General features: G+C 49.6%; 1 protein-coding gene and 1 long non-coding RNA gene across 9 annotated transcripts in view; one reads left to right on the forward strand and one right to left on the reverse strand.

Annotated features, from left to right (window-relative positions):
* Positions 1 to 291: 291 nt before the first annotated feature.
* On the reverse strand, positions 292 to 12,520 carry LOC140849447 (uncharacterized). 3 transcript variants are annotated; one of them, XR_012131278.1, is made up of 6 exons: positions 11,737 to 11,947; positions 10,847 to 10,930; positions 9,546 to 9,654; positions 8,212 to 8,314; positions 6,528 to 6,704; positions 292 to 5,511 (listed from the first exon to the last, which is right to left on the reverse strand). It is a non-coding gene; the product is annotated as an uncharacterized lncRNA (long non-coding RNA). The 3 variants fall into 3 exon arrangements; XR_012131277.1 differs by lacking the exon at positions 11,737 to 11,947 and adding an exon at positions 11,996 to 12,520 and having other exon boundaries at positions 292 to 6,704; XR_012131276.1 differs by having other exon boundaries at positions 292 to 6,704.
* Positions 12,521 to 12,622: 102 nt separating this feature from the next.
* Positions 12,623 to 27,847, forward strand: part of LOC108391990 (ubiquitin-conjugating enzyme E2 variant 1) — a 55,294-nt gene continuing 40,069 nt past the window's right edge. For 3 of the 6 annotated variants that reach the window (XR_012131275.1, XR_005058030.2, XM_017651902.3), the window contains exons 1-3: positions 12,624 to 12,845; positions 20,563 to 20,682; positions 27,290 to 27,381. Coding sequence is in view for 3 of the 6 variants with exons in the window: in XM_017651902.3 (XP_017507391.1) it covers positions 12,722 to 12,845; positions 20,563 to 20,682; positions 27,290 to 27,381 (336 nt within the window). In the remaining 3 variants the exon portion in view is untranslated. Of the gene's footprint in view, positions 12,846 to 20,562; positions 20,683 to 27,289; positions 27,382 to 27,847 lie in introns of all 6 variants that reach the window. The other 3 variants (XR_012131274.1, XM_017651900.3, XM_073236460.1) reach the window with 3 other exon arrangements.

Genomic DNA, 27,847 nt, shown 5'->3' on the forward strand with positions numbered 1-27,847 from the left:
AATGTAAGTTTTACAGAGAAACGAATGTTGAGCTTTAGCTAATGTTACACATGCTCAAATGTCTGGATTAAAGTGTACTGGTGTCTGCAACTTACTCTGCCTTTAGTTACCCCATCTCTTTGGTCTCCTTTTATTAGGAGCAATTCCTCAGTCTTCCTCATTCATGACCTTGACACTTTTGAAGAGAACAGGCCAGTTATTTTGCAGAATGTCCCTCCTGTGGCTCTGTCTGAAGGACTCAGATCCTGCACCTTTGTCAGTAACCACACAAGTGGTATTGGGTCCTCCCTGTGCATCCCACCTGGTTGCCACTGGTCCCATTACTGTTGATGTAACACTGATCACTTGGTCAAGATGATGTCTGCCAGATTTCAGCACTCTCAAGATGCTGTATTTTTTCTTTTATTCAAGTATTGTTGATACACAATCTTATGTTAGTTTCAAATGTACAATACACTTGTTCAACAGTTACCCACATTAGCAAATCCTCACCCCTCTGGTTACTATCAACACAGAAAGATGTTCCAGTATCACTGACTATTTCCCATGCTGCACTACTGTCTCCTTGACCAACCTACATTGTGATCATGTATTATTGTGCTCCTTTATCCCCTCCCCCTCCCCCTCAACCCCTCTCCCTTGGTAACCACTAGTCACTTCTCAGTGTCATGAGTCCACTGCTGTTTTGTTCCTTCTGTTCTGCTTTGTATTTATACTCCACAAATGAGTGCAACTGTATGTTATTTGCCTTTCTCCACCTGGCTTATTTCACTGAGCATAATACCCTCTAGCTCCATCTGTGTTGTTGCAAATGGCAGGATTTCTTTTCTTTTCATGGCTGGATAATATTCCATTGTGTATATGTACCACATCTTCTTTTTTTTTTATTTGAGAGGGCATCTCTCATATTTATTGCTCAAATGGTTGTTAACAACAATAAAATTCTGTATAGGGGGGTCAATGCTCAATGCACAATCATTAATCCACCCCAAGCCTAATTCTCATCAGTCTCGGATCTTCTGAAGCACAACGAACAAGTTCTTACATGGTGTACAAATTCTTACATAGTGAATAAGTTCTTACATGGTGAACAGTACAAGGGCAATCGTCACAGAAACTTTCGGTTTTGATCATGCATTATGAACTATAAACAATCAGGTCAAATATGAATATTCGTTTGATTTTTATACTTGATTTATATGTGAATCCCACATTTCTCCCTTATTATTATTATTATTATTAATAAAATGCTGAAGTGGTAGGTAGATGCAAGATAAAGGTAGAAAACATAGTTTTGTGCTGTAAGAAAGCAAATGTAGATGATCAGGTGTGTGCCTATAGGCTAAGTATTAATCCAAGCTAGACAAGGGCAACAAAACATCCACGGATGCAGAAGATTTCTCTCAAAACAGGGGGGGTGAGGTTCTAAGCCTCACTTCTGTTGATCCCCAATTTCTCACCTGATGGCCCCCCTGTGACTGTGCCTGTCTTAGGTTGTTCCTCCCTTGAGGAATCTTACCCATCTCTGGCTAACCAGTCATCTTCCGGGGCCATACAGGGAGACGTAAAGTTGGTAAGTGAGAGAGAAGCCATATTGTTTGAAAAGGTTAGCTTTTTACTTCTTTGCAGATTTATGCCCTCTGGGTTTTATGCCCAGCATTTGTCTTGAGGTATCTTTACCACTTGGAAGAATTATGATACTTGGTAAATTCGATATGAGGCACGAATTCTATTTAAGGGTTGTAATTAGGAAGGAAGAAAAAAAAGCTATAGAAGTAGCAGACGGAAGAAAACATGGGAAGATTGGTTATTTCTTTGACATATCTTCTTGTAGAGTAACTTAAGCATGTATAGGTTTTAAACTACTAATTAAATTGCACACACACATTAACATAATAGGAATACAGTTACATAACCAAAGCAGACCTACAATTACCAGCCATCTCCAGTGAAACCAAGAAAACCAGTATACCACATCTTCTTTGTCCATTCATCTATTGATGGACATTTAGGCTGCTTCCATATCTTGGCTATTGCAAACAGTGTGGCAATAAACATAGTGGTGCATATATCTTTTTGAATCAGGGATTTTGTTTTCTTTGGGTAAATTCCTGGAAGTGGAATTACCGGATCAAATGGTATTTCTATTTTTCATTTTTTGAGGAACTTCCATACTGCTTTCCACAGTGGCTGCACCAATTTACATACCCACCAACAGTGCAGGAGGGTCCCACTTCTCCCCATCCTCACCAGCACTTGTTATTTCTTGTCTTTTGGATAGTGGCCATTCTAACTGGTGGGAGGTGATATCTCATTGTGGTTTGATTCACATTAAGATGCTGTATTTTTTCTTTGTAGTGAATAAATATCTTCCGGGGAGATATGGTTAAATGATTTAAATATCCTTTTATTCCTCCAACTTTTCCTATTATTTTTTACAATTTCACTAAGTTTAACATCCACTTATGATGCTTGCCTCAATGAATCGATCTATCGGTATGTAATAAGTGATCCCAAAACTTAGCAGCTCCAAATAACTATCATTCATTTTCCTCACTGTTTCTGAGAATCTGGAATTCAGGAGTAGTTTGACTGGAAGGTTCTGGCTTAGAGTCTCTGAAAAGGCAGCAGTCAAGATGTTGGCTGGGGCTACAGTTATCTGAAAGTTCAACAGAGGCTGGAGCATCAATGTCCAGGAGAAATATAACGTGAGCTATAACTGTGAGCCACACATTTATTTTTTAATTTTTGAGTAGCCACAGTTTAAAAAGTAGAAAAAGATACGGGTGAAATTCATTTTAGTAATATATTTTATTTAACCCAATACACCTAAAAATCTCTTTTCAACATGTTCTCAATATAAAAAAGTATTAACAAGATATTTGAAATTTTATTTTTCATGCTTTCTTTGAAATTTAGTATGTGATTCAGTATTTAACACAGCACAGTCCGATTTGGACTAGCCACACTGCAAGTCACAAGTTTGAGGACTTGTGGCTAGTGGCTATTGCATTAGACAGGTCAGTGCTGACGGACTCACTTATATGGCTGTTGTGCGAGGCCTAAGTTCCCCACCACATGGGCCTTTTCAAGAGCTGCTCGAGGGTCTTCATGACCAGGAAGCTGCCTTTCCCCAGAGAGAGTGAAGGGAGACAGGGCAAGGGAACGCGCCTTTTACTGACCTGGTTTTCTGACACGGCTTCGTTTTTGCCATATTCTGTTCCTGAGAATCAAATCACTGAGTCCAGCCCCCACTCAAGGGGAAGTGAATTAGATTCCACCTCTTGAAGAGAAGAGCGTCAAAGAATTGGTGGACATATCTTAAAATCACCCCACCCCATTTATTTGTTTATTCATTTATATCAGTATGGACTCATGAATTGTATTTCATTCCATGGGTTATAAATCCATCACTATCATTATTTATTTTGATGCTCAAACTGGCCGAGATTTGGCCAGTGTAAGTGCCTTTCCGCTGGCTTCTGTGCCCTTCCACCATGTCCCCATTATTCTTTGAGCATTTCCTTATTTTCTGGCACAAGACATTCCAGGCTTAGTATCTGTTTTGCTTATCCCTGCCCTGCTTTTTAGTGGAGGATGGCATTTTGAAACAAAAATATGGGTGCCATCCAACTTTTTTCATTTTTATGAATCTAACAGGCATTAAAGTGATATCTCCTCTTTGTTTTTTGTTTGCATTTCCTGTTACTGATGAGTTTGTATGCTTCATAACACTGGGGTTTTCCTCTTCTGTGGATTGTTCTTCACATCTGTTGTCCTTTCTCCTTGGGGCTGCTGTCTTTTCTGTTGTTTGTTTGAGTTTCTTGTATAGTCTAAGCACTGCATTTGGACACTGCAATGTCTTCTCACTTGGAAGTCTATCTATTTACTTTGTCCATGGTATCCTTTGGCCAGAATTCCTTAATTTTTATGTAATTTTTGCTTTTTATACACTGTTTATTGTGGTAAAATATAGGTTACATAAAATTTACCACTGGTAAAGGTACAATTCAGTAGTGCTAAATACATTCACAATGTTATACAACAATCACCACCATCCATCTCCAGAATTTTTTCATCATCCCAAACAGAAACTCTATACCCATTAAATCATATCCCAGCCCAGGGAAACCTCTGATTTACTTTCTATCTCTGAATTTTCCTACTATAGACACTTCATCTGAGTGGAATCAGGCAGTCTTTGTCCTTCTGGTCTGGCTTATTTCCCTTAGCATGATATTTTCAAGATCTGTCCGTGTTACAGCATGTATCAAAATGCCATTCCTTTTTATGGCTGAATAGTATTCCATCATGTGTATATAACTTTACCAATCTTATCATTTGCATGTCATGTGATCTAGATTCTGATCTAGATTAATCCATCTAGATTCCACTTGGCAGTATGAGGTAAGGATCCGGTTTCATTTGGGGCCAGTTCCCCAACACCATTTTCTGAGCAATCTCTCCTTTCGCAGGTGGGCTGCACGAACAGTGATTACACTGTTTTGTTTTATCAGTCTCCTCCTAATAGGGCTGCAGGTTGGTTCCACTTGGGAGTGGTCATAAACAGACTTGGCTAGCCCTCCCTGTGCCATTAGAAGCAGGGTTTCCAGGGTAGTGAATTGTAGACCCATAGGGTGCTCCAGTTGCAACAGAGGTGAGGTATATCTCCCCAACCGACCTAGAGATCAGTTTCTCAACCTCAGCACTACTGATATTATGGGCCAGCCATCAGTTGGGTGGGGGTGGAGGGCCTCTACCCACGGGATGCCAGGAGCATAACACCACCATCTGTTGTAACAGCCACAGATGTCTCCAGGCATTCCCAAATGTCCTCTGAGGGTCAACATCACCTCCACTGAGAACTTACTGTTCTTGGAGTACAGAGTCTCTGAGTAAGATTTCTGCGCACAGGGAAATGGCCCATCCCCAGAGCCATGGGAAGGCTGATGGGGCGAAGAGTGATCCGATCCCCCGGCTGGTTATTACGTGTGATGCAAGGGAACCAGGAAAGAACAAGGAGGCTCCAGAATACTCTCTGACGTACTTTGTCAATGAAATGTGAGGAAGTGACTTTATGAGGCTCCTGAGCCTAGACTCTGGGATGCTGCCCCACGAATGGGCACTCCTCCCACGCCCCTAAATAAAGCAGAGAAGAGTTGCTCTCTTTATTCCTTCCTGCTCCTTGGAGCATGACAAAATGGCTGGAGCATGAACAACCTTACTGAACCATGAGGTCCAAAAGGTGGAAGCCACCTATTACTATTAAGGATGGTGGAGTGACGAGGTGGGAAGAGCCTCGTAAAGAAGCCACGTAAAGAAGCCAGTCAGGCATTCTGGAAGATGAGAGGCCAAGGGCAGAACTGTGACATTCCAGCCAACAACCAGCACCGACTGCAGGACGTAAGAAGGGGGCCATTGTGGACCCACCAGCACAGCGGGAAGCTGAATGAAGCCGAGTGCATGAGCCCATGTGACACCAGCAGAGGAACCGCCAGCCAATCCGCACAGCTGTGAGAAGTAATGAGGCAGAGCTCTTTTAAGTGACTATTTAGGGATGGTTGTAAAATTTCAGTGAAGTTATAACATGACCTGGCATGCAGAAAGTAGTCAATAGATGCTGATCATTTTTGTTGACCATGCATTTCCGTTCTCATCCCCTACACCAACCACTCCCTCCATTGGAGAGGAACTATTAGAGCTCATGGTCAGAGGCAAGAGACCAACTCTGGTAAACACAAGGAATTTACTAGAAGGATATTGAGGAACTCCCAGGAACACTGGGAGGGCTGGAAAGCCTCAGAAGGAAATTGAGATAATGGAGGCCGAAAAGAAGGACTAATGTCTGCCACTGTAGCAGAGGCTACAGGTATCAAATAATATTCATCTTTTCTTATTATTACTAGAACACTAGCTTTTTAGTTGGTCTCTTAAGAGAAAAACTACATTTCCTAGGCTCGTATAGAGCAAAGAGTGCCACGTAGTTAAGACTAAGTTCTAACCAATGGGTAGAAGCAGAGAAGAGTTGCTCTCTTTATTCCTTCCTGCTCCTTGGAGCATGACAAAATGGCTGGAGCATGAACAACCTTACTGAACCATGAGGTCCAAAAGGTGGAAGCCACCTATTACTATTAAGGATGGTGGAGTGACGAGGTGGGAAGAGCCTCGTGATTGTGGACCTGCCATACCGTCACTGAGCTCCTATACCTGCCTGAGAGGCAAAAAAGCGTCTGGCTATGTTTAAGCTACTACACATCTATGTACTTCCATGTCCTCCTCTCACAGATGAGAAAACTGGTGCAAGAGAACAGGAGCTGTGGCTAAAACACAAGAATAACGACTTCAACAACTCCCAACAGGACTGAGCCAGGCCCCACCCCTCCTGGCTTCCTGGCCTCCTGGCTTCCCATTACCCACTGCCTCCCCTGGACTCCCCATTCTCCAGTTCCTTGAACAGGTACCAAGTACATTCACACCCCCTGGCCTTTGATCTTGACGTGCCTGCTGCCCAGTGTTCCCTCCCTTACCTTTTCTCCCAAATGAAATCTTATTCATCTTCATAAAAGTTTCTGAGCCTCAATTTTCTCTTTTGTAAAATGGGAACAAGTGTATATAAAAATCCTGGCACACAGCAATAGCCACCTTCAAACACCAGTCCCTCACATGTTTCTCTCCAATCCCTTCCTGATCTTGACCCCTAAATACTGCAAGTACGAAAGAAGATAGCACAATAAAAACAGAGAATGTATTGGTTTTCTATAACTACAAAGCCCAGAGCAAGACCAAACCATTCAGGTAACATTTGCTAGAGGAGCTCAATGCTAATAATAGCTAGAATTTATTGAGTGCTTACAATATGTCCTCCATATATTTGTTAGCTCACTTTTCTTCACAACAACCCCATGAGGTGGGCATACTGTTATTATCTCCATTTCCCACATTAGGAAACTGACATCCTGAGAAATTAATTTGCCCCTGGTCACACAGCACGCATGTGGTGGGGCTGAGGCTTAAACCTAAGTCTGCCTGACTGAAGAGATAGGTCCTCTTTCAGGTAAGGCTTGGGCCAGCTGCTCAAAGATCTCACCACAACCTGGTTTTCTTGGCAACCTCTCCTCCTTGCCTTCTCCAATGTTTAACTCACCCTAAGCATCACCACCTCATAGCCACCACCAGATTCTGATGAGACCTTCCTTCCTCACTTACATCCAAAAGAAAAGAGGCATGTATACTCAGTCCCATGCCAGGATCCTGAAATTCACTCTGAGTGGGCCATATGAAGTCATATGCCCATGTCTGGACAATGGTGGTAGCTGGGCAATGATGCTTGGCTTATACCAAAGTGGAGTCCAATCTGTACAGACCACAGGCTGAGAATGAGGACATGAGATTCCTCCAGAAATTCAGGTATTAGTTCCATGAAGGATTGGGAATGGATGTAGGCAACCAGAAGCCAGTGTCTATATCCCTGCAACTCACATGTACAATAAAAAGTCTGAAATGAACATTGCAGGAAAAAAGAAAAAAGCTTAGTTTTTGGGCAGCTGTGCCATAGCCCAGGAGGGCAGCATCTGGTCAGCCCTGCCACGACCCTCCAGGGAAGGAAGCTCTCCTGTCCACACCCATCCCCATGGTGGTGGCAGGGTCAGAAGGCAGGCACCCTCACGGTGTTGGCAGCTAGCAGCTGGGCCAGAGCACAGCCTGGGGTATTTCCTTATGGGTAGGAGACTCTGCTGGGCATAGGGAATATAGGGTGCAAATGTTCCCAGAGACTGACTTGAGGAGCAAGCAGCCCTGGCTGGGCACATGGGGGATCCAACACCATAACTGCACAGTGGCCCCTACTTTCCTATAAGGCTATTCTCTCAGCCTGGAAAACTCTTTTCAAGGTCCCTGATTCTTCCACCAGGCTATGGTCTGGCCCCCTGTGGACCCCAAACTGGCTTTTTCCTAACAGCTCATACATACAGTCAACCATCAAAAACCAATAAATCTCCTTTGCACCTCAAGGCCTTTGCACTAGGTGGTTGCTTGGTCTGGAACACTATTCCCCTACAGTCTCACATGGCTCCCTCCTTCCCCTCCTTTAAGTCTGCTCACATGTCACTTTTTCATTAACAACTCAACCTGCCCCCCATCTTCTCAACTTCCAATCCTCCTTATCATACTCCGTGTTTTTCCCAAAGCAGCCACCACCTTCTAGCATGTCACCTGGTTTAATTTCCTATTGATGATTGTCCCCCTTCTACTCCTGAGTGTCAGCTCCAAGAGGCAGAGATTTTTGTCTTCTTTTGTTCCTGTTAGTTTCCAGTACCTAGAACAGTTCCTGCCATGTAGCACATGCTCAATAAATATTTGCTGGATGAATGAATAAGCAAATGGCAAACACTGAAATTATACTGATCTCATTTCTGCAGTGAATTTTTGCAGTTTGGAGCCCACATAAATATGCACGAGTGGGGGTATTAAACATTCTCCTAGACAGGGGATGCTGTGCATCATCCCAGGAATAAGGCTCAATTCCCCAAGCACGGGGCTGGCTCCAAGCAGATGTTGAAAATGTCTACTGGGCATATGCACAGTGAGATAGAGAAGAACGTGGGAGAAGGAAGTTGGCTAGCATGAGCCCTCATTACAGCCTCCCTTGACCTCAAGTCCGTGCCTTCGTCCTGATTTTACCCCTGCCCCCAGTATCCCTGCTGGACCCCGCTCAATACCCTCACTCATCACCCTCCCTCTAGGTCTACCCCACCCTAACCCACCTCTTCCCAGAAGCTGGAGGGATCTTCTCAAAGCACAAATTGGATCTCTGGTTCTGCAGGGCTCCCTGCTGCCCTTCGGGCAAAGTCTAGCTTCCTGTGTAGGACACCAAGTCTGTGCAGGCCCTCGTGGAACTTTGATTTCTCTACAACTTTCCTCTCATGCTATACTCCAGCCTGGCCAATTTTTTTTTTTTTTTGTCCAATTCAGTGAGTAAAAATATTCTCTCACCTCTGGGATTTTGCACATGTTTTTCCCTCCAGAAGATTCTCACACCTCACCTTCCCCCTCCTTTCCACTTAACCTTCAGATTCCAATTCAATCGCCCCCCCCCCTTCCAGGAAGCCCTCCCTGATTTCTTGCCCTGGGTTAGGTCACCCCCATAACATATGTATCCCCATACCTCTGTGTTTGCTTCTTTCATTCATTCATTAATTTAACACATAGTTGTCCTAAAAGGTATATAATGATCAGGCTCTTTATGATCCCATTTCCCTTTTTCCCTCTCACCCTCTGCTCCAGACACTTGAGCCTCCTTGCTATCCCTTAAACACACCAAGCATGCTCCTGCCCAGAGCCTCTTCACTTTTCCTCTAGGTATCTGCATGGTGCTCCTTCCCTTCCTTTAGGTCTCTGCTCAGATGTCACCTCCTCAGAGAGGCCTTCCCTGACATCCCCACCTCTCCATCTAGTGAAGCACTCCCTACCATTCTCCATCCATCTCTGTACCCTGCCTCATTTCTCCACATCATTTGTCCCTACCTGACATTAGATTATGTTTTTACCTGTTTGTTGTCTGTCCCTCTTGGAGCTAGGAGGACAGGGACCTCATCTGTCTTGTTCACTGCTGTACTGCCAGCATTTTACACAGCATCTGGCCCACAGCAGGTCTTACTAAAGATTTGGTGAATACAATATAGGTAGGTCACAGGGAATGTAGTATATAGCATGGAGAAGACAATGACTCTAGCATTACTACACTAATGGACATTGATTGCAATGGGGTGGGAGGGGACTTGATAATATGCGTGAATGCTGAAACCGCAATCTTGTGTATGTGAAACCTTCTTAAGGTTGTATATCAATGATGCCTTAATTTAAAAAAAAGATTTGGTGAATAAATGAATGGGGCAATATAGGTCAACATGACTGGAGGTAAAGGATGGGGACTCCAACCCCTGATACTATGGTACTCTGAAGGTGTCCATCTTGGACAGTTTTGCAGGCTGAGTCTCAGAGCAAGGAGAACTGGAGAAGAGGCCTGCAGAGGCCTCACTCTCTGGAGACAGCTTGCACCAGGAAGCAGGTGTAGCCAGTGGAAAGGCCCTGTGGCCGATAACAGTGGGAGATGTCAGGACATGGACCTGGTGAGCCAGCAGGGCCCAGAGCAGCAGAGATCTGAATCCCAGGTGAGGATGTGGACATCATCCCACCACTTCACAGTTAAGTACAACAGACGGGGGAGGCCACAAGTGTTTCTGCAGTGTCTCCTGTCTGTCAGGTCCCCTACCTCTCACTGTGCTCACTCTGAACTTTACACCAAGCCTATGAAGCATTATTTTTCCCATTTCACAGAAGAAAAATGGACCAATGTAGGTGCAGAAACACAGCTGTGAGACTCCAAGCTTCAGGTGCCAGGCTCCTTCCATTGTCCATCATTGCCCTTAACCTTACCCACCGTCTTAGGCATATAATTCCACCCCTTCCCTCCTTTCTGGCTTGGCTCTAACTTGTTGACCAAAATCGCATGTCATTCCCTAGGTCAGAAAAATGACTCAAAGCCCATACGACATCTCTACTTGGGATATTCAACATGCATCTCACACATTTACGCCCAAAACAAAACTCCTGGTCTCTCACCTCACCAAACCTGCTCCCACCCTGTTCTTCCCCAACTCAGTCAATGGTACCTCCATCCTTCCAATGGCTCATGCCAGAAACCTGACAGTCACCCTTGGCTTTTCTTTCCCTTACCCCTACATCCCATCAAACAGCAAATCTTGGCCACTCCACCTTCAAAACACCCAGAATTGACCACTCCTCCCACCTCCACAGTCACCCTGGTGGGACCCTCCATCCCTCCTACCTGGACGCTGCAGTCACTTTCTCCCTGGTCTCCTGCTTCCACAATGGTCCCTGAGTCCATTCCCCACATGCAGCCAGAGGGATCCTATTAAAATGTAAAGTCAGGTGACTATACAATTCTTTATCAGAACTGTCCAGTAGAACTTTCTGCGATGGTGGAAATACTCCGTATCTGCACTATCCAATTCATTAGCCACCAGCCACATGTGATTATTGAGCTCTTTGAAATGTGCGTAGTGTAACTGAATTTTTTATATAAATTCCTTAATAGCCGCACTGTTAGCAAGGCTGTGGAAAAGAGGCACTCTTGAACACAGCTGGTGGGAGCATAAATTACTATATAATCAACAGCTGTACCTACCTATCTACTGATTGATTGTCTATATCTACCAAAATAATAAAAGCATTTAACATTTGTCACAGCAAAGAGTGTGTCCTATTGATCTAGCTTCCCATGGAAAAATGACATTACATAAAAGGTTCATAACATCCAAAGACAGGAAATAACCTGTGCCCATCAATAGGCAACTAGCTAAATGAATTATGGTCCAGCCACACAATGGGATATGATGAAGTTGTAAAAAAAAAGAAAAAGAAGAAGAATGAGGAAATGATACCTAGTGGACAAAGAGAAAAATAATAACAAATTTGTGCCTCAAATGACACTATCAAGAAAAACTAAGACAACCAACAGCAGGAGGGAAAAGTATTTGCAAATCATATATATATATGGTTGGTAAGGGTTTAATGTCCAGAATATATAAAGAACTCTTATAATTCAACAATAAATAGACAACCCAATTTTTAAACGTGCAAAGAATTTGAATACAAGCATTTGGCTGAGCCTTAATTCATTCAGCAATTTGCTGAGCTTTTAACCATGTGCCCTACCCTGATTCAGGCACGGGGATTCAGCTGTGAACAAAACAAGTCTCTGCTCTCAGGAGTTGGTTCTCTGGTGGGAGAGTCATGCAAGCTCATTGCCCACAAGCACAGTGAAGACAAAACAGGATGACGTCACAGTGCCTGGAGGAGGGGGCCACTGTGAGCAGGTGGTCAGGAGGGGCCTCTGAAGAGGCAACATTATTGGTTATTAAGACAATAAAATGCTAGCTCTTGGCCCGGCGCCTAACCGATATTAAGCGCTCACCAAGTCTTACAGTGACTCTTAGGGTCATTCTCATCAGTTTACTGTCCTCTGCCTTAGGAGAACAGGCGCTCCTGGGGGTCAGGCTCCATGTTTCTCTATGGGGGCACACGCAAAGCGGGCACACAGGTGTACGGTCGGTCCTCATAGCTTCTGCCCGCGATAGGGCTCCACAGGCTAGCCCAGCATAAATCGGCCCCAGCTAGGAAGCACTGTTCAAAGTGTCCACCAAGCTCTGTGTCTCTGGTCCCGGCCCAGAGCCCTTCACTCGCGTTCCTTGCACACAGTAGGCTCTTGGTGGTGCGTAATGAAGAAATGCCCGTCTCTAGGTCCGGCAGCGGACGACCTCAGTCCCTGGCACAGGCACCTAACCAGGCCTGAGGTGGACGGCGACGCGGACCGAGTTTTCCGGATGCAGGAGCCAGAGCCGGAGCCGGTGCCGCGAAGAAGCTGGGCGGGCAGGTACTCGCTACCGCCCTGCGCTCCCGCGCCCAGCTGTGACCCTGCCTCCGGTGCGCCGCGATTGGCCGCGGCTTGGAGCCTTCTGATTGGCTGGTGCGGCCCCAGCGCGGACCCCGATTAGCTGTGACGCACAGCCGGGAGAGGCCTCCGCTAGCGCCACCGCCCCGCCCAGCGCTGGACAGTCATTGGGCGGCGTGATCTGATCGCGGTTCCGCTCCCCTGCTGCCGCCACCAGCAGAGCGCTCCGGGCTAGCCGGGCGAAGGGCCATGGCGGGTGCAGTGGGCGAGTCGGGTCAGCAGCCAGAGCTCGACGAGGACGAGGCGGCGTATTGCAGGCGCTGGGGCGCGCAGCACGCCGGGGCCCGGGAGCTGGCCGCGCTCTACTCGCCAGGTAGGACCTCCGGGCCCCCCTCCAGGCCTGCGGTCACCAGCCAGGGCTGCGGACATCTACCCTGGGTCTCCCAGATCGGAGCCCCGATGCAGATCTCCAGCCTCGGCTTCTAACTTGCAGCTCCCCCAAGATCAGGAATCCCTCCCCCCCCTCACCCCCCACCAGAGCCCTTTCTAAGCCCAAGACAGAACTCCAGCCCCAGGGCTTCTAGACGCAGACAGTCCCCAGATCAGGGAACTGCCATATCAGCTTCCCGGACCATAAACAAAGCTCTCGTCGCACTCCTAGATCCGGATCCTAGCCCCGGGGCACCCGGGGCTGCAAAGAGCGACCCTAGACTTAGGGACTTCCCCTACCTCAGCACCCGGCACAAGCTGGAGGCAGCCTCTCAGCTACATGCACTGCCCCACCTCCCTAAAAATCACATCCTGGCCCAGGTTCCCCATATCCGGAATTTAAATCCCCATCTGTGTCCCAGCCAGGGCCCTGGGCTCCAAACAGTGACCTCACCTCGAAATCTAGGCACATCAGCCGCCGTGCTCTGGGAAACTCCAGCTCACGGGCCCCAGCTACCAAGTACCCTAGACCCCACCCTTCTGCCAGTCTCATCCTAGTATAGCTTCGGTGGCTACAGACCACTGTCTCCTACACTCCTCGCCTCCTCCGCCCTCACTCCCCTCCCCATCCCATCCCCTCGCAGTGAGGAGCAACAGCCCTCTCACCCTGTGTTTCTGAGGTGAGGACATGGCATATTCTCCAGTTTAGGCCCCTCCCATACACAAGCACCAACTTCAGCCCTAGCCCCACCCCATTTGCATGTGTTAGGCTCCCCCCTTTAGAACTTGGAGTAGCGCCCCCACATTCGCCAGATTGGACCACAGTTTAGAGACCCCCATAATGCCCTCAGGCCAAAGTCCCTGGCTTCTTGCCGCTGTGCCTACCTTTCATGTTCTGGCAAGCACCAGCCCCCACTCCCTTCTCTGACTTCCGCGTGAACCCCAGGAATATCGTTGCCAGGTTTCTATCCCCAGGGGTTCAGGAAGTGCCATTAAAAAACTCTTACAGAGTCAGGTGACTGGGAGTTCTAGAAGACCCCTCCATCTGGATGTTACCATCACACCAAGCTTTGTCAAACATTCTCAAGTCTTTCCTTTGGCCAAGGAATAGCCACCGTGTACAGCCTGGGTGGGCATGGATGGGTCCACTACCACCTTTGGCTGACTGGCCTGAGTTTGCATACCATCTGTCAAAACTGGCTGCGTGACCTTGGGCTGTTTGCTTTCTCTCTCAGTCTTAGATCACCAGAAGCCTTTTAGGGCTTGCAGCTCCGTGCTCAGGGTGTGATTTCCTTGAACCTGACTTGAGCACCTGGCCCAAGTTGCTATGGCTTCTTCAGCCTGTACACAAACAGCCAGCCTGTGAACTTAAAACCTTGTGTGCCCTCTGGGGCAGGCTGGACGGGGCATCTTTACTCTGCTTCTTAGTTGTGTGACATGGGCCAAGCCACTTTCTTCCTCTGAGCCTCGCTTTCTCACATCTAAAATGGGTACAAGGTAAAGTTTAACTGCTCCTGAGTGTTTTGGGGGAGAGGAAATGAAATCATCTACTTTGGTGCAGGGCCTGGCATACAGTAGGTGCTCCCTACCATTGTTGATCAAATATTAACAGTGCGTCCTACGGATTAACCCAATAGTCTGGCCTTTCCTGTGAGTCTTGGAGTAAGCTGCCTCACCTCATTGGTCCTCAGACTCACCACCTGAGTTAGGCTTTGCCCCCAGCAAAGGGGAGGTCACTGCCCTCTGCTTAGTTTGCCTCCTCCTTTGGTGTCCAGCTCTGTCCACTTGGATGAACCCCAGCTGGTTTAACTAAATCATACCCAGGCATTCTGAGCTTCCCCAAGGGACTGCCGTCTCCCCAGTCCACCATGATTGCATCTCTGTCTGGTTCTGGTTTCCCCAGGTGCCCTTCAGTCTCTGAAGCACAGCACAGGGGATCTGAGGCTGCAGACAGCTTCCCGGTGCCCCAAACCTGGCCTTACTTCCTCCTGATCTGGATTGGGGGTGGGAGGACTTATAGCGGGTTGGGGATGGAGGAGGGAGTGACTTGCCAGATTGGTTTCTCCAAAATCCACAGGCCTCCCTCTGCCTGCCTCTGTCCCTTCCCTGTGTGTCCATAGGGAAGTACCTTGACCTCTCTAGACCTAACCTATGAAATGAGGGACCAGGTTTACTACATATTGAGCACCTTAGTCCCAGTCCCTGTGCTAGGGGCAGAGCAGGGAACAAGAAAAACAGAGCTGGTATTTTAGTAAATCCAACAAACAAGAGAGATATCTCACTTGCCCAGTGGCGGCAAGCACTGTGGAACAAATAGCAGGAAAGGGAGAATTGGAATTTGGGAGCAATGACATTTTAGAGGAGGGGCAGTTTAAGGCCTCACTGAGCAGACATCTGAAGGGAGAGAGGCATGAAGTTATTCAATGAAAGGTTGGTCTAGACCAGAGACAGAGCAGGTGCAAAGACCTGGGGTGGGAGCATGCCTGAAGTATGTGCAGAACACCAGGGAGGCCTGTGGGCTGGAGCAGAATGAGTGAGGGGAGAGTGGGAGAAGTTTCTGGAATCCAGGACTGAATTCTTGTGATTCCTGGGGCCAGAGTAGGTTGGCACCATGACAGTTGACCATATAAGGAGGCAGTTGACATTTACTGAGCACTAACTGTGTACTGGGCATTTTTCTCAGCGCTCTCCTTTCATCCTTACTGCAATTGTCTGAGATGCACCCTGGTGTTAATTCTTCTGATTTACAGGGGAGGAACCTGAGGCCCCAGCAGCCTCCTCATGGCCACACCCCCACCCTCTAGTACTCTTCCTCATGCTGCACTTGTTGGAATTAGGCTTTCTTCTCCCTGACCAGAGGTGAAGGTCAACAAGGCCAGGAACTGCCTATTTGGTATGTCTAAAGTGCCTGACACTTCCTGAGCAAGACATTTCCTGAGGTTTAGCAAAGAATAACAAGCTGCCCATAGTCACACAGCTAGCCCGTAGTAGGGCTAGAACAGAACACTGGTGGGGAGCGTCCTAGGTTCCGTGTTCTTAATTTTCACCGTGCAAGTGAGCCGGCCCAGGGTGGGCGGTGCGGGAGGAGGACCAGTGGTCCAGGTCAGCAGAGCAGTGGGGTCAGTGGCAGAGAGACTGGGCCTGGCATCCGTGGGGAGCTGTGAGTCTGATCCAGGTGACGTGAGGATAAAGGGAATGGTGAGGAGCGAGGGGCGAGACAGCCGTGGCCTTTTCCCCCAGGCCCTGAGTGTCTGGCCTAGGAGTTAGGGCCTGATCCTAGAGGTTCCAGCATCCATAGAGGGTCCCACAGCCCACTCCGCTCTGGGCTTGGGTTTCACAGCAGCAACCCACCCTGTACCAGGTCCCCAGTTTATAAGGGGCCTAGAGGGCTACCCTAGCCTCAGTGGGCAAGCTGCGAGGAAGGTGTCCAGCTTCCCATCAGGCACCGGCGAATCCCTGGCTGTGTGGGGGCTGCTTTCTCAGGTCCCTCCTGTTTGGTTTGCCTCCTCCTTTGGTGTCCAGCTCTGTCCACTTGGATGAACCCCAGCTGGTTTAACCAAATCGTACCCAGGCATTCTGAGCCTCCCCAAGGGACCGCCGTCTCCCCGGTCCACCATGATTGCATCTCTGTCTGGTTCTGGTTTCCCCAGGTGCCCTTCAGTCTCTGAAGCACAGCACAGGGGATCTGAGGCTGCAGACAGCTTCCCGGTGCCCCAAACCTGGTCGTACTTCCTCCTGATCCGGATTGGGGGTGGGAGGATCTGTAGCGGGCTGGGGATGGAGGAGGGAGGACCCAAGGGTGGGTCCTGAGAGGTCCTAGAGCTAGTCATCCATGCACTCTGGCCATCCCCAGATGCCCCCTGCCCTGGGGAACACCGGACTCAGCATGGGGTCGGGGGAAAGGTGGAGGGGGTCAGGGGTGCTGGGAAGCGGTCCTGGCCTGTAGTCCCAGAGCTGAGCCTGGGTTCAGTCTCTCAAATGGGCCTGACTGAAGCCAGAGGGTCGGGGCCCAGGGCCCCATTCCTGGCCAGGCCTGGTCCCTGCTGTGCTCTGGGCCGAGCTGTTTCTCTGTCTCCCTAAATATTGTCCTTTTTCTGTTTCTTTGTCTCTCCTCTCTGGCCATGCTCCTCCTCCTCTTTTCCTCTTTGACTCCCTATAATGTCTCCCTGACTCTGTTCTCTCCTTCTGTCTGTTTCTCTTCTTTCTGTGTCTCTGATTCCTGCTCTGATTGTCTGTCTCTGTCTCTTCCTCTGTGTCTCTCTGGTCCCTGTCCTCTCCCTACCTCCTGTCCCTCTACCAGCCTGAGGCCGAGGGTCTCCTAGTAGCCAAGGGCCATCAGAAGTACAGGTTATTCAGGGCTTGTCTGACTAAAATGAGAAGAGTCGGGCCTGATGCCAAGCCTTTGGCTGTGGCAGAGATGGCCAAGGCCTGGCGCTTGGTCTCCCCTGTGCCTCCCAGCCCTCCACAGCCACCACACAAGCCCAGCCCACCCCCCACCCCACCCTTGGCCAGCAAGCAATCACTGCTGGAAGAGCCCAGATCATGGGCCCTAGCCAGGCTAAGAGCTGACTCAGAAGAACAAAGCCCCAGTTCTCGAGGGCAGCCCCCACTTCTTATGTCCTGAGCAAAGCTCTCCCCCTCCCTGAGCCTTAGTCTGCCCTTCTGTAACATGACATCGTTTAGCCATCTGACCCTGCCAGGCTGACTGTCCACGCTGTGACTTGGTGACCTTTGAGCGAACTTGGACAAGTCACTTCTTTCCAGGCCTCATCTCCCCCTCTGAAGGACAGAACAGGCCAGGTGCCTCAATTCTGATTTATAAAAACACATGTGCAGGCGAGGGCTGTACAACACAGAGAAGACGAGTAGGGATTCTGCAGCATCTTACTACACTGATGGACAGTGACTGTAATGGGGTCTGTGAGGGGGACTTGGTGAAGAGGGGAGCCTAGTAAACATAATGTTCTTCATGTAATTGTAGATTAATGATACCAAAAAAAAACACGTGTGCAAAAATAAAGAGCCTTCAGTAAGCATCTGCTGCATGCCAAGCACTTTGCCCAGGATAATCTCAGTCAGCCCTGGCCATACTCTGTGGACAAGGACCATTTGCCTGGCCAGGACTGCCACCAAGAGAAGCCACACCATATGAGACCACAGGGAGGGGAAGAGACTGGGGTGAACCGGAAGCTCTTGGCCCATCTGAAGGGGACAACTCCTGCTGCTCAGGCCCAGGATGGCCAGAGCCCTGTGTTCTCAAGGGAAGCAGGAAACTAAGGATTTTATGTGATATATTTTTTTTAACTGAGCACAAAATATGCTGGAGGGAGCAGGTCTGTAGCATCTCTGATGGGCTGCACCAGGCTCCCCAGTGTGATAGGCCTCAGTGGGTGCCAGCCATTGTTATTATTTCTGGTCCCATTGCTGTCCCTGCAGGCTTGGGGGCAGGCAGGCAGGTTGGCATTAAAGAGTCACCTGTCCCTTACCCTCTCCTGCCCAGGCTTCCTGCTTCTGATCACCAGGCACAAACAGGAACCAGAAAGGGGAAGGCTCTGCTGGGCCAATGATAATGGTGACCCCAGCATGGGGGTGCTGGGGGTGGGGGGACATTGTTGGGGCAGCAGGGCCATAGGGCCCAAGAAAAGCAGCCCCGGACTAGGAAGTGGGAAGCGAGGGGCTCTAAGTCCACTTCTGCTGTTGTGTGACTATTGTTGAGTTCCTTGCCCTTTCTTTGCCTCAGGGTCCTCATTCCTACAAGAGTGGGCCAAGGAGATGTGACCCTAGGCATGTCCTTCTGCCATCTGAGCCTTGGTCTTTTCCTGGGATAAGGGGAGGGCAGCTGTTCTGATGCTGGCTCAAGGTGCAGTATGCTGTTGTGTGACCTGGACGAGGCCCTTTCTTTTTTTCTGAGCCTGTTGCCTTCTAAAGAACAATTGCACACCAAATTATTTCCTTCACAAGGTGCTGTTGTGTGGGGTGCCCAGAGACAAAGCCTGGCAGTTTCCCTTTAGGATCATAGTTGGGAATTTGTTCATTTCACAAGCTTTTATTAAGTACCAACTGTGTGCCAGGGCCCTGGTGAGCAAGCCAGACACAGTCCCAGGCCTCCTCAGTTCATCTTTGGGTAGGGGTAGAGGAAGATGGACATTATACAGGCAATTACAGTCCCTCCTTTTGGGCCTCAAGTTGGGGGAACCCACTGGGGGGAGCAACATGGATGGCTTCCTGGAGGTGGAGGTTCTGCCAGAGCAGTGCCAGAGTCAACCAGATGCAAAGTGGGTGAAGGGAACAGCATGGCACAAAGCTCTAGAGGGAGAAGACAGACAGGAGGAACCCTCTTGATCTGCCCTGTTCCCTTTGGTTGTTAATCACTCAAAGGGGCTGCCATGTCCATGTAAGGCAGGCCTAACCCAGGATGTCCTCAGGGCCATAGGGTGGCAGGAAGGGAGGGAGGGGCCAGGGGCAGCAGGAGCAGGACGGGCTTGAGTAAGCTCAGGGTTTCAGGAGCCAGACCCTCTAGCCATAGGGTCCTGGTCTGTAGGTGACTAGCTGGCTGGCCTTGGGCTACTTCCAGACCACTCTGACCCTCAATTTCTCATCTGCAAAACGGCATCACCTTCGCAGGTACCTGGCACATAGTTACTGCTCAGGAGATATTAAATGCTAATAAGAAAATTATTATTAAGGGTCTTCCATGCAGAGATGTCATGGACCAAATTAAACTGACTGATCCTCCTAGTGATGACACTTAGGTTATTTCCAATATTTCAACACCTCAAAGCTGCAGTGAAGGAATCGGTTTGTCCAAGCTCATGTGCCTATTAAAAATATGTGGTGGCATTTAAAGAGCAGATTTCACATTCAGGTCCTGATTTCTGGCTTCTCTCAGGAATAAGTTCCAGCCTCCAAGGCCCACACTGGCAGTAGTCAGCCCATTAGTGGCCACTCCTTTAGAAAGGGCATGTGTGCTGCAGTGTCCCTGAGTCCCCACCCAGCCCACCTTACCCCTTCACATCACTGCCTGGCCCCTCATGTACACGGCCTCTTCCCTGTGGCTTACCTGCAGGCCCCCTGCTCCTTGCAGGAACCCTAGTTAGAAGTGGTAGTCAGGCCCTGTTTCTCCTGAATTCCTGGCTCACTGCCTGGAGCCCTGCTTGTTGGAGGTTGGGCAGATCCAATCTTGCAAGATTAAAAGCTGTTGGTAGCCTCCACCTCCAAATAGTTACCTACGAAAATGGACTTGATGCCCTTTAAAAAAAGAAGCTCATTAAAGTTCCCTCGCATGACTCCAAAGAGAGCCCAAAAAGACCCAGGGGACCAGAGATCTGGTCCTATCTGCCAAAGATTTGATATATGGAAGACTGCCTTCATGGGCATATGACCTGACGGAGGACTACATTCAGAAAGGCACCACACCAGGTTTAATGCAGCCATGAGCACGTGACCTTCGGCAGGCTCTCCCCTTCTCTGGGCCTCAGCGATTCCATGGTGTAATGGGTAGGTTGGGGCCTTTCAAGCCAGTCCCTAAGTTGCATCTGTGGTTCAGCACTGTGGACTCGTTGAAGAGTCCCTGGGGGTCCAGCTCCGCCTGTTTTTGACCCTCTATCCTTTGGCCCTTTCCCACGCCCCCCACACCCACTTCTCATCTCCTCTCCCTGCAGGTAAGCGCTTCCAGGAGTGGTGCTGTGTGGTCCTATGCTTCGGCCTCATCGCCTACAACTTGGTTCACCTCCTGCTGCTGGCCCGCTGGGAGCACACACCCCTCGTCATGCTGGGTGTCGGTGAGTGCCCAGGGGCCCACTCCCTGCCTCAGTTTCTCCAAGGGTCAGGGACCTACCTGATGTCTGTGCCACCCTAATGGCAATTTCACACATGTGTAATGGTGTGTGGCTGTACCTGCTCCTGGGTGAGTGTGTGTGTGCACAGGAATTGAATATGTGCTGTGGGAACCCCGCCTCCCATATCACTCAGTGGCTCTGTTCTTCCTGTCACTTGGGCTAAAAACCTAGACTCATGGGATATTCCTCCCTCTTCTCCCCACCTCCACCTTTGCTCCACAGGCTGCCAGAGGGACCCCGTTATATCCTCTGAGGCCACACCACTCCCGTGCTCTCCTCTGTGTATTTGGATTAAGCCTGGCCCCAGCTCCTCCCCAGACATCATCCTGCTAGTCTGGCTCATCCTGCTCCCGCCACACTGGCCTCCTCACTATTTCTCCACCGTGTGCTCAGTTACTCTCCTACCTCAGGGTCTTTGCATGGAACTCTCTTCCTGCAGACAACTGACATGATTCACTCCCTCATGTACTCAGAGGTCACCTCCTCAGGGAAGCTGTCCCTGATTACCCCTCAAAAATGGCAGCCCTATCCTACACCATCCCTACCCACTATACAATATATTTTATATTTGTTTATTATATGTCTTCCCCCACTCAAATGTCAGCTCCTGAGAGTAGAGATTTGTCTGTTCACTGCTGTGTCCCTAGCCCCTAGCATAAGGCCTGGTACACAGTAGGTGCTCTGTAAATATTTACTGGATCAGTGAATGAATGAATGAATGAGCAAGCTGTAACTTAGTACCTGCCGAGCATTTTCCAGTGGTCAGTCCTCACCCATCCACAACCTGGGAGGTAGATGCTACCCTCGTCAACATCCTCCAGATGAGGAAACTGAGACTCAGAGAAGGGACTGGCCAGTCGCACCTCAAGCCAGAAGTTCTTAACTCACTGTCTGCACTCACAGGCCCTGGGGTGACTCAGTTTCCTTCCTCCCCTTGTAATACCTCTCCCCTCTTCCCTCCAGCTCAGGCACTCATCCCCTCCCCGTTCCCAGGCCCCTAGGCTGAGGGGGCAGCTGTGCCCTTGATCCGCCTGGCCCTGCCTAAATGTTCAGCTCCCATGATCTCATTAAAAGCATTCTGACTGCCTAAGCCAGTACTGCTCAGACAAGCTAACTGAGCCATCTGGGTCTGGGTCGGGGGCTGGACTAGCTGGAGGGGAGGGAGGTTAACCCAGCAATGCCAGGGAGCCTGGGCCCCACCTGCAGAAGCCAGATGTGCCCCCTGCCCAGGGGTGAGAGGACCTGTACTCCAGCCTGTCTGCCTCAGAGCCCCACATTCAGGGGTAGGAAAATGGACAGTGTGAGACCTGCAGCTCCGTCAGGGGATTATAAGCAGACCCCTGCAGACTTGGGTTCAAGTCCCAGTTCGACTGCCTTGTGGCTGAGCGGCCTTAGGCAAGTGTCATTACATCCCTGAGCTTCATTATCCACATCAGTACCTGCCTTGTAGGGCAGTTGGGACGGCAAAATGCTGGTGTGCATAACTGCCACACACACCACTCACCAGGGTGTGGACCCTCTGCCTCAGTGATCTATTTAGCAATGGATATTTCCCAAGTGCCTACTATGCACTGGGCCCGTGCTGGCACTTTTAACTCTTGTTGGCAACTTGATGAGATTCTAATCACCGTCCTCTGAGAGGCCATTGTCCCTCACCTCGGCAGCAGCAGAGTCTGGGCTCGCACATTCAGACCTGCCAGCTCACAAACCCTGGCCTCCCCCACGGGAGCTGTGCAGCCTCCAGTTAGCATTCACTGGGAGGAGAGGGGGTTCTAGGCAGTGGGCCCAGCTTGGGCAAAGGATGACAGACAGCATCAGAGCTGAGGTCTGTATTGTGTGAGCCAAGAAGGTAGGCATCCCAGGCAGCTTACCACCTCTGTGCCCTGGATGGAACTGGAGAGCTTCCAGGCCCCAGCCCAGAAGGTCTCTGCCTATCCAGTCACAGCATGTGATGCCAGCTTCCCCGCCCACACCTTTGCCTCTAGGCTGATAAGCACAGACAATTCCCTGGTAGTGGTATTTGCACAGTTCCTAATCAATTTAAGTAGCCACCCTGATTTGTGTGTTAACATGCAGGAGACAGGGCAATGTGCCAACCTATAGAGCCTGCCCTCAGCCTAACACTATCTCCCAAGAGGTTCCAGTACCCCTGACAAGCCCTGGAAACCAGTGGAAGCTGGAGCCTGTAAATGTGCCCAGTTAATAAACACAAATGATGCAATGCTGGGAAGCAAAATCAAGATAGGGGAATAGGCAGGGAAGAAGTCAGAGGTTAGGGAAGGCCTTTCTGGAAAAGTGACATTTATGTAGAGACCTGAAGGAGGTAAGGGAAGGGGCCAGGCATTCCAAGCAGACGTAACAGCAAGTGCAAAGACCCTGAGGCTGGTGTGTGCCTAGTGCATTAGGAAATAGAGTAGAGGCCAGTGTGGCTAGAGAAAATTGATCAAAGGAAAAGCAGTTGGTGGCAGCTCAGAGAAGCAGTGGGTGCAGATTATGTAGGGCCTGGACCTGGGGTTTTTATCTATAGTCTGTGAGAAGCCATCTGTGAGTTTCCCACAGGAAGCTGACATCTCATGCTGCAGGGAGGAGGGATGGGGTCAGGGAAGACCAAGGAGGAGGCAATGATGGTGGCCCAGACCTGGGTAAGGCAGTCGCAGTGGTGAGAAGTCAGATTCTGGTGAGCTGTGCAAGGTGAGGTGCCAGAACATGCTGTCAGTTTGGCTGTGGAGTTGGGGGGCGGACTCTCAGGCTTTTGGTCTGAGTCATGGAAGGGATGAAGTTGCCATTAACAGAGGTGGGAAGAGGTTGGAGGAGCAGACCTAAAGGGAGACACTTGAGACACCTGCCTGAGAACCAAGGGGAGGTGTAGAACAGGAAATTGGAAATCCAAGTCTGGAGTCAGGGAAGGTGACCGGAGACAGATATCTGGGCATCCTCATGGTAGAGATGGTGTTTGAAGCTCAGCTGCTTGTGGAGTGGCCCACAAGCAGAGAAGAGGCCCAACGCGGCCTGGTGCTTCCCTGAGCAGGGGAGGAGAAAGAGCCAGAAGAGCCAGCCCAGGAGGTGGGCATGCGGGGAACCTGGAGGGGCTGCAGAGGCTGAGAGGAGAATGTGTCTCCAGAAGACTTGAGGTCAACTAGGAGCAGCCACTGAGCAGACCAGCAAGATGGGGCAGCAAGGGGACCGCTGAATTCGGTCGCATAGAGGTCAGTAGCGACTTTGACAAGGACAATGTTATCATGAATGAAGTGAGCCAATGAATGACCCTGGGAGTCCTGTGTACTGTGTCTGGGGAAAGTGGAGGAAAAGTGGCCTGTAAGTTGGTCCTGGAAGGAATGAGTAGGAGTCTCCTAGCAGACAGGCAGAGGGGAGGGTGTTCCAGGCAGGGGCGAGAGTGAGTGCAAAGGTTGGTGATGAGGTCAGAGGTCACATGGCGATGAAAGGTGGTAAAGATAGGATTCAGCCCTGGGACTGTAGAGACCAGCCCTCAGCACTGGTCACTTTTGTCTCAGCCGTTCTCGCTCTCCATACCAGGCCTTGAGGTGGGCAGAGGTCAGAAAGTCCCAGCTGGGTGACCTGTGGGGAAATAGAGGCCCTGGAGGCATTGGGGTTAGAGGGTGGAGGGCAGGGACTATCTCACACTCACTCAGTGAGTCAGGGTAGCCTGAAGTGAGTCATCCCCTGTCCACTGCCTGTCCCAGTGCCCTGCAGACAGGGCACTAACCAGGCCAAAGGCACCCCCAGGGTGAGCCAGCCACCAGCCTTGCAGTGGAGCTGAGACAAAGAAGCTTCTGTGATCCACCTCTGCCACCCCTGCCCCCATTAAAGCTGCCCAAGCAACAGGCCTGGAGGCCTGGGGTCACCACTTTAGAAACAGCCACCTGCAGTGGCTGGAGATCACATAGCCATTTCCTCCCCAAGGGCAGGAGAGGAGCCCTTCTCTCCAAAAACAATTCCTAATGTCCATCCAAAACATCCCTCCCAGTTCGGCAGCCCAAAAAGGCCAGGGGCTGGTCACTGGACAGCTGACAAGACTGAGTCTCAGCGAGGGGAGTCATATTTAAGCTACGAACTATAGTTACATTTGGGGAGTGCTTACTGTGGCCCAGGGACCCTGCTGTGCACTTCACCTGCTTTACCCATTTTAGTATCTGATTGTAGTTCAGTAAAGTAAGTACTATAATGTCCCCGTTCCCCAGACTTGGGCATGAAAGCTCAGCATTGTCGTGAACTGTCGTTGCGATGGTCTCTGGCCACACCAGCAGCCTTGACTGCCTGCACCACTCTGACCCTGGGCAGTCCTTCCCCTCTAAGTCTCATTTCCTCCTCTGGAAAGTTGGGATGTGTTGGGGCTCATCACTATGGATGGAAAGTGATATTCAAGCAATAGACTTTGTTTTTCAGAACAGTTTTAGATTTACAGAAAATGAGCAGATAGTACGGAGAGTTCCCACATACCCCCTACCCCTAATTTCCCATTAACATCTTATATTGTATAGTATATTGTACATTTGTTGACAACCAGTGTACCAATATGGATACATTGTTATGAACTGAAGTCCATAGTTCATTCAGGTTTTCTTAGTTTTTAACCTAAATCCTTTTTCTGTTCCCGGACCCACATCACGTTTGGTTGTCATGTCGCTTTAAGGCTGCTCTTGGCTCTGACAGTTTCCCAGACTCCTTGCTTTCAGGGGTCCTGACAGTGTTGAGAGTACTGGTGCTTCATAGGATGCCCCATACTGGAATTTGTCTGGTAGTTTTCTTAGACTGGGTTATGTGTTTTGGGGAGCAATAGCTCAGAGGTAGAGTACTGTTTTTTCATCACATCATAGCAAGGTTAGGTACTGCCAACATGACTTATCACCGTGTGGTTGACCTGGACCACCTAGCCCAGGTAGGTCAGGTTTCTCCACTATAAAGTTACCCTCCTGCCTGCTTCCTTACTGTTCACCCTTTGAAAGGAAGTCACTGGGCACAGCCCATGTTGAAGGTGTAGGGCTTTTGGCTCCCCAAGTATGTATTTTTACCTCCTCTGACATAGCACCTGGCACACAGGAAGTGCTTCATAAATATTAACCTTTATCATAAATACTGCTTCCCTAATGTTCATAATATCATTGTTCTCATCTATAAGGATTAAGTGCTTAGGATAATTAAGGAGATAAAAGATGTGCAACCAGCTTATGACCAGCGTTGTTACAGTTCAGGGATTAAAAGAGATAAAACATTTAAGGTGCTGGCACAGGACAGGAAGGAACCAGCCATTCAGGGGTCTTCAGGGAGGGTATGGGGTGCCAGGTACAGCAAGTGAAAAAGCCCTTGGCATCCTTTTCCCTAGTGTCCCCCCACTCCTCTGGCCCAGGTCCACCCTCCCAGCATTGTCACAGAGGAGCAGGACTGCCCGGCACCTATGCAGTGTCACCCGGTGACCTATCCTTTGCCTTCCACATGCCTGCCTGCCCTTCTCACCACGAGCTTGCAGGTGTCTGCAGGTAGCTGTATCTCCCCTGTCCCTTCATCCCTCCCATGTTTGGCATCTATTGGCTGAGTGCTCCAGGGCCTCTGGGAAGTCTCCATTCACAGCCTCCCCTTAACAGGGCCAGGCATCAGAACTGTAGGTTCACACTGGCCCACACACTCACTCTTGCCCCCTGTGCATGAGCCCTGCTGTCCAGGGAGGCATCTAGGGGCTTTTCTGCAGCCTCCGCAGTGCTCCAAGGCCCTGGTTCCCTGTCATCAATTAGGTGAAGGTTCTAGCTGGACTCCGACATGGCCCAGCAGGGCCTCAGCAACCATTTTACACTGGGAAACCGAGTCCGGGAGGGGAAGGGAAACTGAGATCACATGACTCAGTGGACTACACATGACTCAGAACTGCATTCATTCCCTGCCACGTTTCACAACTACCCCCCACCCTGTCTCCTTGCCCCAACAGACAATGAGCTTAATGTCTGAATTTCAGTCCCGATCTAACAGCTCTTAACCCTCAAGTGAGTGGACCCCTTCCAGTTCTGAACAAATTGGGAGCAAAGACAAGGAAAAGGCTGTTGGAGGCCCAATTATCATGTTTATAGTCAATAAAGCAGGGAATGGAGGTGGCTTATCTCTGCACCTAAGGTACGACCGGACAACAAACCCCAGAAGGATACATCTAACTAGTCACCCATAGCACTGGAGCAGAATGGGCTTCCCTATGTGGAGTGACTGGGAGTCAGAGGGAAGGGGACAGTCAGCTCCTAACGGGAAAGTTGGGCTGATCTGAGCATGCCCAGTTTATTCTCTCCAGATTCACCATGCAAATGAGTCCCTGTATCTCCCCTGGGACAGAGCGAGCAAAGGGACAGATCAAGGCCGGGAGTGTTACCTGAGGCTCCATGCACAGGGAAGAAAGCCCAGGTAGAGAAGGGACACCATCCCCCATAACAAGTGAGTGAATGAGCAAGCATGTGAGTGAATGCGTGACTCCCTGATTTGGGGTGGCGGTGTGGGTAGGGATGGCCCTCTCTGTGTCCCCCTCACGCCCAGTTCACCCTCCTCTTGTCCACAGTTGCAGGGGCTCTCATTGCTGACTTCTTGTCTGGCCTGGTGCACTGGGGAGCTGACACTTGGGGCTCCGTGGAGCTGCCCATTGTGGGGAAGGTGCGTACAACACCCAGCCCTGCAGCCCAGCCAGTCTCCTCCAGAATGGGGCTGGCTCTCTAACCTCGGAGAGTCCCCTTTCCTCTCTGAGCCTGTTTCCCCCTCTGAAAGATGGGAACCATCATTCCAGCCTGACTCCCATGCCCCTCCTCCAAGATTAGAATAGAAATCTCATGGGATTTTTCTGGAAGCAGTCGACGTCAAGCGTAGGATAGTCAAAGACCTTTGAAAGCCCTGCATTTGGAGACCATGTCCACTCTCCTTTGCCTGCCCTTGCTACACCTCACTGTTTAATTGAACTGTTGTTATCTTGTATCAGATTTTTTGGTTGTGACACAAAATCCAACACAAACTTGCTTAGCCAAACAAAGGTACTGATTTGTGTAACTGAAAATTTCATGAGTGGAGCCAAATTAAACACGGCTGGGTCCAGCAGGAGAGATAGTCAGCCCACATTCTCCAGACT

Source organism: Manis javanica, chromosome 5, assembly GCF_040802235.1.
Source record: "Manis javanica isolate MJ-LG chromosome 5, MJ_LKY, whole genome shotgun sequence".
NCBI classification, from domain to species: Eukaryota; Metazoa; Chordata; class Mammalia; order Pholidota; family Manidae; genus Manis; species Manis javanica.